The sequence below is a fragment of the Thunnus thynnus genome, chromosome 13 (assembly GCF_963924715.1).
Source record: "Thunnus thynnus chromosome 13, fThuThy2.1, whole genome shotgun sequence".
Taxonomy (NCBI): domain Eukaryota; kingdom Metazoa; phylum Chordata; class Actinopteri; order Scombriformes; family Scombridae; genus Thunnus; species Thunnus thynnus.
In genome coordinates, this window is record NC_089529.1 from 31,187,134 (window position 1) to 31,197,565 (window position 10,432).

Below are 10,432 nucleotides of genomic sequence, written 5' to 3' on the forward strand. Positions count from 1 at the left end.
ACCCTGCAGACAGACAGGTAGACATACTGACACACAGACAGGTAGACATACTGACACACAGACAGACAGGTAGACATACTGACACACAGACAGGTAGACATACTGACACACAGACAGGTAAACATACTGACACACAGACAGACAGGTAGACATACTGACACACAGACAGACAGGTAAACATACTGACACACAGACAGACAGGTAGACATACTGACACACAGACAGACAGGTAGACATACTGACACACAGACAGGTAGACATACTGACACACAGACAGACAGGTAGACATACTGACACACAGACAGACAGGTAGACATACTGACACACAGACAGGTAGACATACTGACACACAGACAGACAGGTAGACATACTGACACACAGACAGACAGGTAAACATACTGACACACAGACAGACAGGTAAACATACTGACACACAGACAGGTAGACATACTGACACACAGACAGACAGGTAAACATACTGACACACAGACAGACAGGTAGACATACTGACACACAGACAGGTACAGCAGGTGTCTTACCTCCCCCCAGGCCCCCATCCTGTCTCTCTGCTCGGGACTGTTGCAGTGAGACAGCTGCTGGATGACGTTACTGACAGCGAGACTGCTGCGACCGGGAGACAGGTCCTCCTCCTCCACCTGCAGCCAGCCGAGAGAACGCACTGCAAAGCACTGACAGACAGACAGGTGGAGAGACAGACAGGTGGAGAGACAGACAGGTAGGGAGACAGACAGACAGGTGGAGAGACAGACAGGTGGAGAGACAGACAGGTAGGGAGACAGACAGACAGGTGGAGAGACAGACAGACAGGTGGAGAGACAGACAGGTGGAGAGACAGACAGGTGGAGAGACAGACAGATAGGTGGAGAGGGAGACAGGTAGAGAGACAGACAGGTAGAGAGACAGATAGGTGGAGAGACAGACAGGTGGAGAGACAGACAGACAGGTGGAGAGACAGACAGGTGGAGAGACAGACAGGTAGAGAGACAGACAGGTGGAGAGACAGACAGGTGGAGAGGGAGACAGGTAGAGAGACAGACAGGTAGAGAGACAGACAGACAGGTGGAGAGACAGACAGACAGGTGGAGAGACAGACAGACAGGTGGAGAGACAGACAGGTGGAGAGACAGACAGATTGGGAGAGAGAGACAGGTAGAGAGACAGACAGATGGGGAGAGAGAGACAGGTAGAGAGACAGACAGGTGGGGAGAGAGAGACAGGTAGAGAGACAGACAGGTGGAGAGACAGACAGGTAGAGAGACAGACGGGTGGAGAGACAGACAGGTAGAGAGACAGACAGGTGGAGAGGGAGACAGGTAGAGAGACAGACAGGTGGAGAGACAGACAGGTGGAGAGACAGACAGGTAGAGACAGACAGGTGGAGAGGGAGACAGGTAGAGAGACAGGTGGAGAGACAGACAGGTGGAGAGACAGACAGGTAGAGAGAGACAGGTAGAGAGACAGGTGGAGAGACAGACAGGTAGAGAGACAGACAGGTGGAGAGACAGACAGGTAGAGAGACAGATAGGTGGAGAGACAGACAGATAGAGAGACAGACAGGTAGAGAGACAGACAGGTAGAGAGACAGGTGGAGAGACAGACAGGTAGAGAGACAGATAGGTGGAGAGACAGACAGATAGAGAGACAGACAGGTAGAGAGACAGGTGGAGAGACAGACAGGTAGAGAGACAGACAGGTAGAGAGACAGACAGGTAGATGAGCAGATTAAGCAGTCAGTGAGTCGTTGGGTGACAAACAGAGAAACCAGGACACAGAGAGTCAGATTAAAGCAGATTAAAGCAGATTAAAGCAGATTAAAGCAGATTAGATCAGATTAAAGTGCAGCAGATGAGCAGAAAGCAGCTCAGAACCTGTTTTACTGTATTTAACACTTTCTGTTGAACTGTGACATCACAGCTGATGGACGCTGCTTCTTTAACAGGCTGGATGTGTTTTATTAGTGTGAACGACTAAAACTGAACCTGAGATGACAGAAAATTAATTAATATTGTTGCTGCAGGTGTTCAGTTTTATCTAGAGGATGGTTAGTATGCAGCTTTTATATATTATTTACTGTATTTTAGATATTTAATATTTGATATAAACTGTTTTTGAGCTCATATTGTGTCACATGTTCAAACATGTCACCAGTGGCGCCACCATGTGGCCATTTATAAAACACAATAACTCATGAACCATTTTTTACAAAACATAAACTGCCAAAACTCTTGATGCAACATCCAATAGAAACGTTGTTTGACATGTTCACATATGAATCGTCCAATCAGCAGCGACCACGTCTTCAATCTGAAGCACCTTAAAGTGCCGCCGGCGGCAATCAGCTGATCCAGCTGACTCGTTCAAAAAGCCTCAAATACTGTCTGCAACACTGAGTCAGTCATTGTTTCTGGTCTCTGAATTCAGTTTATCTCCTAATATTCACACCAAGCGGCAACCTCCGTGGTTGAAAAATGAGGCCAATGCGGAAGTACCAAAATTCTGCATTCTGTCAAACGGCCAGCAGGGGGCGACTCCACTGGCTGCAAAAAGGAGTTCAATGAGAAAATAACTCTACTTCTCTCTTGATTTATTACTTCAGTAAACTGTTTCCTAATGAGTTTGTGGTCTCAATTGCTAGTTTCAAGTCTTCTTCAATACAGCATGATGTTCATTTTGTAAAAGTATGGTCCCATTTCATTTAAATTTGACAATAGAGCAGCGTATGCTTTAGGGCGTGGCTACGTTGTGATTGACAAGTCACTACCACGGCGACAACGTTGCTTACGTAACGTAACCATTGTGTATGGGTGTAGCTGCTGCTACTACACAGTGTGTTTTCAGTTCACTAAAGTTAATTGTAACATTGTGTTCGCCTAAAAACAGTCTCGTTCAATGTTTGGTTGTAATAAAAGACCCATCAATGAGTCGGATGATCAGTTTTTCCGGTGAGTACATTTTGTTTTAACGGTTTTAGGCCTGTTTTTCGCTAGTGACAATTAGCATTAGCATTAGCATGATCACTGTTAATCATAGATTGTAAATGCACCGTGCTAACCAAGCTAGCAGCTAGTGCTATGGTCAGCTCCACCCTCTCGTCCAAATATGGTCACTTCTGGCTCCAAAAATCAAACATGGCGACGGCCAAATCCAAGATGGCGATGGTCAAATCGCTACACTCAAGGCTTCAAAACAGCACTTCTCAAACCAGTAGGTGACGTCACGGTGACTACGTCCATATTTTTTACAGTCTATGATTCACACACAGGAGTGGAAGGGAACAAAAACATTAACTGCATTTTACATCCAACATCCAACATATTAATAATAAAAACAGGTTGGAACCTTTACTAGTAACTAGAGCATCATTATTGATTATCCCGCCAGTTATTTTCATGTCTAATCACAGTCTGATGTAACGTCCTCACATGTCCTACAATAAACATGTAACTTCAAATGACCAAATACTTCAGTTCATTGCACCGATTTACTCAAATGTTGGATAATTCATCCATAATTCATACGATAATATTCTTAAACATAATAATTATATCAGCTTTCAGCATCAGATTTTACAAGGTGAGCAATATGTAAAGTTAGTGTTTAGCTACGCTGGGTTCACATTTCAAGGGTTCTACTTTTAAAGGACAAGTTCGCAATTTTTTAAGTGTGTTGTAAACAACAGTCAGTCTTCAAATGAACATTAAAGCTGTTTTTCTGTCTGTAATCATTCCTCCTGTTCATACTGACCATTAGAAGATCCCTTCATAATGACCTTACAATGGAAGTGATGGAGGACAAAATCCACAGTCTGAAGCTAATATGAAGCTTCAGCGTCCAAATGAGTCAAATCAAGTAGATATCTTTCAACGTTACAGTCTTTTTAGTGCCAAAGTCCCTCTTTTTGTTACTATACTTCCACCTGCAGCTCAAACACAAAGAGGGAATTTGATGCTAAAAAGACTGTAAATGTGTCAGATATCCACTTGATATGACTAACTCAGACTGCTGAAGCTGAATAGAAGCTTCACACAGACTTTAAATGACTGTGTGGACACAACGTGGATTTTATCCTCCATCACTTCCATTGAAAGCACATTTGAAGGATCTTTTAATATCCAGTATGAACAGGAGGAATGATTACAGAGAGGAAAACCTCTTTCACTGTTACTATGGACACCTGACTGCTGGTTATAGACACAGTTGAAGAATAGTGAACTTGTCCTTTAAGACTTTGTGATGATTTAGTTGTGAACATGTAATATGATTAAACTTTTCTCTGCTTATGTTCCGTAGTTTTATTAATCACACACACTCGTTATCTTACCTTGGAGTCGGGATCGTGGTTGGTGAGATAATCTTCATGCCAGGAAGACCTGAGAGAGAAACTAAACTCATATACCTGTACAGATATGTGTGAGTGTGTGTGTGTGCTTGTATTCCTCATGTTGTGGGGACATGAATCTGTTTACAGTCACGTGGGGACAAAAATCAAGTTCCCGTAATATCAATCATTCATTTTAGAGTGAAAACTTGGTTTAAGGTTGATTCTCCAGGACATGAATGTAAGTCATGACTGTGTGTTTGTTACCTGTCCTCAGGTGGTTCAACCGTCTGTCTGCTGGTGGGCTGCGATCCAGCCTCCTCCTGCTGAAACAAAACACCACAGAAGAAGAAACAAACTCCAGAGATCTGCTGGTGCGTCAGACAAACCTCAGCTGACCTGAGTTACCTGGACTCACTGTTCTATCAGTTCCACCTGTTCTATCAGTTCCACCTGTTCTAACCTGTTCTGTTAGTTCTACCTGTTCTGTTAGTTTTACCTGTTCTAACCTGTTCTAACCTGTTCTAACCTGTTCTAACCTGTTCTGTTAGTTCTACCTGTTCTGTTAGTTTTACCTGTTTTAACATATTCTAATCTATTCTGTCAGTTCCACCTGTTCTAACCTGTTCTAACCTGTTCTGTTAGTTCTACCTGTTCTGTTAGTTCTACCTGTTCTACCTGTTCTGTCAGTTTTACCTGTTCTGTCAGTTTTACCTGTTGTATTTGTTCTAACCTGTTCTGTCAGTTCTACCTGTTGTATTTGTTCTACCTGTTCTGTCAGTTCTACCTGTTGTATTTGTTCTACCTGTTCTGTCAGTTCTACCTGTTGTATTTGTTCTACCTGTTCTGTCAGTTCTACCTGTTGTATTTGTTCTAACCGGTTCTGTCATTTCTACCTGTTGTATTTGTTCTAACTGTTCTGTCAGTTCTACCTGTTGTATTTGTTCTAACCGGTTCTGTCATTTCTACCTGTTGTATTTGTTCTACCGGTTCTGTCATTTCTACCTGTTGTATTTGTTCTACCGGTTCTGTCAGTTCTACCTGTTCTACCTGTTGTATTTGTTCTAACCGGTTCTGTCATTTCTACCTGTTGTATTTGTTCTAACTGTTCTGTCAGTTCTACCTGTTGTATTTGTTCTAACCGGTTCTGTCATTTCTACCTGTTGTATTTGTTCTAACTGTTCTGTCATTTCTACCTGTTGTATTTGTTCTAACTGTTCTGTCAGTTCTACCTGTTCTACCTGTTGTATTTGTTCTAACCGGTTCTGTTAGTTCTACCTGTTGTATTTGTTCTACCTGTTGTATTTGTTCTAACCGGTTCTGTTAGTTCTACCTGTTCTGTCAGTTCTACCTGTTGTATTTGTTCTAACCGGTTCTGTCATTTCTACCTGTTGTATTTGTTCTAACTGTTCTGTCAGTTCTACCTGTTCTACCTGTTGTATTTGTTCTAACCGGTTCTGTTAGTTCTACCTGTTGTATTTGTTCTACCTGTTGTATTTGTTCTAACCGGTTCTGTTAGTTCTACCTGTTGTATTTGTTCTACCTGTTCTGTCATTTCTACCTGTTGTATTTGTTCTACCTGTTCTGTCAGTTCTACCTGTTGTATTTGTTCTAACCGGTTCTGTTAGTTCTACCTGTTCTGTCAGTTCTACCTGTTGTATTTGTTCTACCGGTTCTGTCAGTTCTACCTGTGTGTCGAGTGCTTGTGGCGTCCTGCTTAGTGCTGGGTGCTGCCACTGGGTGGCACCGGTGGGAACATGCCAGTAGTAGGTTCCTGTGGAGTCCTTGATGGTTCTCCAGCCAGAGGGAAGGTCTGGGTCCAACAGCAGGTTCTGGTCTGTCCAGATGTTGTCTGCAGAGACACAAGAACTGTCACCAGCTGTCCTCTGAAAAATGAAGCCAACATGGAAGTGCCAAAAACTGCAGTTCCTCAAATGAGGAGAAAGCAGCAGAAATAAACAGCCTGGTACAAAAAACGCTTCTGGTCTCTGTAGCTAATTTCCTCATTCATGACAACTGTACAGAGGGGTGTATTTCCATATAACTCACTTGTTTACATTTTATTAAGGCTTAAAGTTATGTATTATTAAGGGCTGCTTTGAGTGATGGGCGGGTGCCATCACAGTCAAATCGCTACCACAGCAAGAACGTTGGCTAAGTAACTGTGGCGTAACCCCAGATTCACAGAGTATAGGCGAAGCCATCACTATATGATTTGGGATAATGTAAGTACACAACTCAACAACATATATAACATAGGTCTGGTTGTTTTTAGACATTTTAATGTGGAATAATTAGAGATTATAGCTTTAAGAGCAACACTGTTTAGTAAAATGTCAAGTAAAACTAACTAAACTGATCATTTAAGTGCTTTTATCTCTTTCAACAGAGTAACTGCTTTCAGTTCTTACGTACAGTAATAACTTCAACTTGTTTACAGCTCAACTGACATTTCAACTGCTTTCAGTTTCCTGTTTGTTTTCTCTGCTTACATACAAACTGATACGTGAGCTGCCTGCAGGCTTTAAAATGCTTCAACTTAAACTGTGTTCATCCTCTCACATGCAAACAGTTTAAGAAGATGTTGTGATCTTCAATGTGAGCGAGTACACCTCAGTTATCTACAGAAATAAATCTGCTGCGTGTATAATCAGGAAACTCAGACACTTTATAACTGATTCAGTCTTAAACATCATTTCATTTACCTAAATGTAGCAAACTCAGACTTGTGCTAATAATAACATGAACTATTGATCCATAAAAAAACATGTCAGCAGTAATTCAGTGTAATAAAATGAAAGCTCCTCCTCTTCTGTCGCTCTGCAGTTTTATTTCAGTACAAGGTGACTTTAACCTTCGGTGGGTCAGTGCTGACACACTCTGCTGGCACATGACGCCACATTCATCATACATCAGTAAAAGAGACACTAAAGACACTTTTCCTTCCTCCAGTCTTCACCTGATCTGTGGACAGGTTCAGAAGACGTTCAGGATACGTTGTTGATGTTAAACATCATGTTCTGAACGAGTAATCAGAGGTCAAACTGCAGCAACAGGAAGAGACGAAAGAGGAGAAGAAACCAAAGAGGATTTGAATAATTAATGAACCTTTAGAGACACAAAATGCTGAATCAGCTGATTGAGAGACCATGATATGACCGGAAGGAGGGACGGTCAGTTCAATAAACTACAGTCAGCAACAAAACCTCCACTGGACAGTTTTTATAACCACAGCAGCTTGTTGAAGCTCTGTAGGTTAGTTTAGCTGTTACAAACGCTTCTTTATGTATTTTTTAGTTTTTTTTTTTATTTGCACAAAGGTTACAATAAAAATGTTTCACATTAAAAATTATATTAAATTGTGCAGAAGAAGTCAAATCATAAAAACATACAGTCATAAAACAATATGACATCAAATAGACAAAGAAACGCCTGAAGCAAAAAACAAGAGAAAAAGAAAGAAAAGAAAAAACAAGTAAAACAGAAATTTGAACACTTTCAAGCTATAATATAAAATTATTCCACATTAAAATGTCTAAAAACAACTAGACCTGTGTTATATATGTTGTTGAGTTGTGTACTTACATTATCCCAAATGTTTCCAACAATGTTCAAACTCAGAGAAATCTGTAATTTAATCAAAGTAACGGACCGTTTCATTTGGTCGCCTGTCGATGGCGTCATACCTCCTCTACCAAAGAGTAAACACGCACCAGATGCATACGGCGTCGCTGTGTTTGTCCGCTACAATGGCGTCTACCAAAGAGTAACTTACACACATACAAGATAATACATCGGCGTTGTGGTTGTTCCACACAAACTGTTATAAATGGACTTTTATTCAGTTTTAAGACACATTTTCATGATAAATTTAGGTGGTTTTTAACTATATCTTTTAGCCGGAAGAAGGATTTTAGTCATTGGACGTCTGGATCTTAAGTTATCAGAGAAATAAACTGGACAAACGTTAGCAGCAGCTCGGCTAACAGCCCCTCCAGGAAGTCTGGTGGTCACCAAACATCGTCGGAGAAATATTGAAACAGCTTTATTCAGTGTTTTTACCTGTAATCTCCGGGTCGGTTTGTTCTGGAGAGGAGGAGACCTCTGCGGATAAAAACATCCTGAATGATGAACACTGGAGTAATCCTATCCCGATGAAGCTGGTTATTTAACAACAAAGACAACAACTCCCATGATCCCTTGCTACTTCACACCGTCATCACACTCCGTCTGTTGTTATTGTTTTGATTGAGACACCTAGCGGCTGAAATTACATGTTGTGTGTTTAAATGTGCACGAGGTGTAATATAATAATATAAACCAGTCGCATAAAATTCTTTTTAAATAAAAGATATTTTTTTAAATGTGTGTTAAATGTTATTCAAGGAGACGACGACTTCAAAGTTGTATTCAGTGAATTCCTCTAAATCTGATATAAAATTGATGATTGGAAGGGTGACAATCAGGTAACTGAAAGTCCTTTGATCGTCTCATTGAATAAGTGAGTGAATGTCTGATGATAAAATGAAAAAATGATGAAATGTATCTGGAAGGTTTTTGTCTGTGATATATGAATTTGAACCTAACACACATGTTAGAAGGATATTTACAGAATAAATTGACAACATTTTAAATTTCCTAAACAAAGATGCAGATGGCTCTTGGCCAGTAGAGTTTAAAATCATTCTTAAAAACCTTTTTTGGGTTAAAAATAACTGATTGAGGTGTGAAGAACATATAGCAGCCCAAACAATATTACAATAACTGATATATGGATCGATTAGACTATAATACAGAGTTGAATAAGATATCCCAATCCCAATCATTTTCATTGACCTTTAATCTACAATAACTCCTGAGAATTTAGTAAACGGGACTTGAAACATTTCTGTATCATTAATGAATATTTTAGCATCGTCTTTTGGATATTTTTTGTTTTTATTACAAAATATCACAAAATTAGATTTTTCGACATTGAGATTGAGTTCGTTAGAGATGAAGGACATCCCATCGTTTGCAAACTGGATTAGTGCTTTAAAATCATCATGAGTAACTATGAGATTAGTATCATCAGCAAATAAAATCTTTGCAAAGTCATTAAAATAAATCAAGAATAGAAGGGGACGGAGGATAGAACCAGGTCGTAAATTATTTCATGTTGAGTCCAGATGTGCGATGTGCTGCTTGCAGTAAATATACTGTTGACTGTGTTTGTCCAGCAGGTGGCAGAAGTGTCAGTTATTCTCCGTTTGATTTCGTTATTTTAATCTATTGTTGAACTCTGTGTGGCAAACAACAGATGTTTGGAGGACGTGAAGTTCAGTTTAACTACAACACGTCAAATATCCTCCAATCAGATTCAAACAAGCTACTACTACAGTTTATAACGGCAGCCATGTTGGGAATCAGGGCTCGTCAGAATCACTCCGAGGAATCGCGATGAAAGTTAACGCAGGACGTAACAACAATATATGGCGAGTGATACGTCATCAGTAACAGGCACTTTAGAAAACACAACGTAAACCGAATTATAAACTGATTAAATAAAACAACAAACAAAAAATAGAATAAAATTGCTAAGTTGTTTATTCTAATAATTCTAGGGCACCAAAAATGTATTTTTTTGCTGTTTTCTTTTTCGTGTACTTCAGTTCTAATAATAATAATAAATTAGACTGATATAGCGCCTTTCAAAACACCCGAAGACACTTTACAGAAAAAGGAAGAGAAAAAAGAAAACTAAGCCGAGCTTAAATAATAAACAACTGAGAGGTTAACAGGTTAACTGTGGGCCAAAAGCCGGAGTGAACAGGAAGGTTTTGAGGGTAGGAGCGTTACATGTCTCGGAAGGGAGAGAGTTCCAAAGGGTGGGGGCCGCCACGCTGAAACGGGACGGAGAGCAGTCCTGAGTCCGAGGACCGCAGGCTTCGGGAAGGTGTGTGTTGGTGGAGGAGGTGTGAAAGGTACTGGAGGGGCAGGGAGTGGAGGGATTTGTTGGTGAGGAGGAGGAGTTTGTAGGAGATGCAGTGTTTCACAGGGAGCCGGTGTAGGTGAATGAGAGTGGGGGTGATGTGCTGCCAGGGTTTGGTGTGG

General features: G+C 40.8%; 1 protein-coding gene across 1 annotated transcript; it reads right to left on the minus strand.

Moving 5' to 3' along the window:
• Positions 1–11: 11 nt before the first annotated feature.
• On the minus strand, positions 12–7,356 carry LOC137196319 (uncharacterized; the record flags this gene model as incomplete). The annotated part of the gene is made up of 5 exons (XM_067609189.1): positions 7,336–7,356; positions 6,028–6,327; positions 4,607–4,665; positions 4,343–4,391; positions 12–689 (listed from the first exon to the last, which is right to left on the minus strand). Coding segments are annotated over exons 1-5 (1,107 nt in total), but the record flags the coding sequence as incomplete, so codon positions are not given.
• Between the last annotated feature and the right edge of the window lie 3,076 nt (positions 7,357–10,432).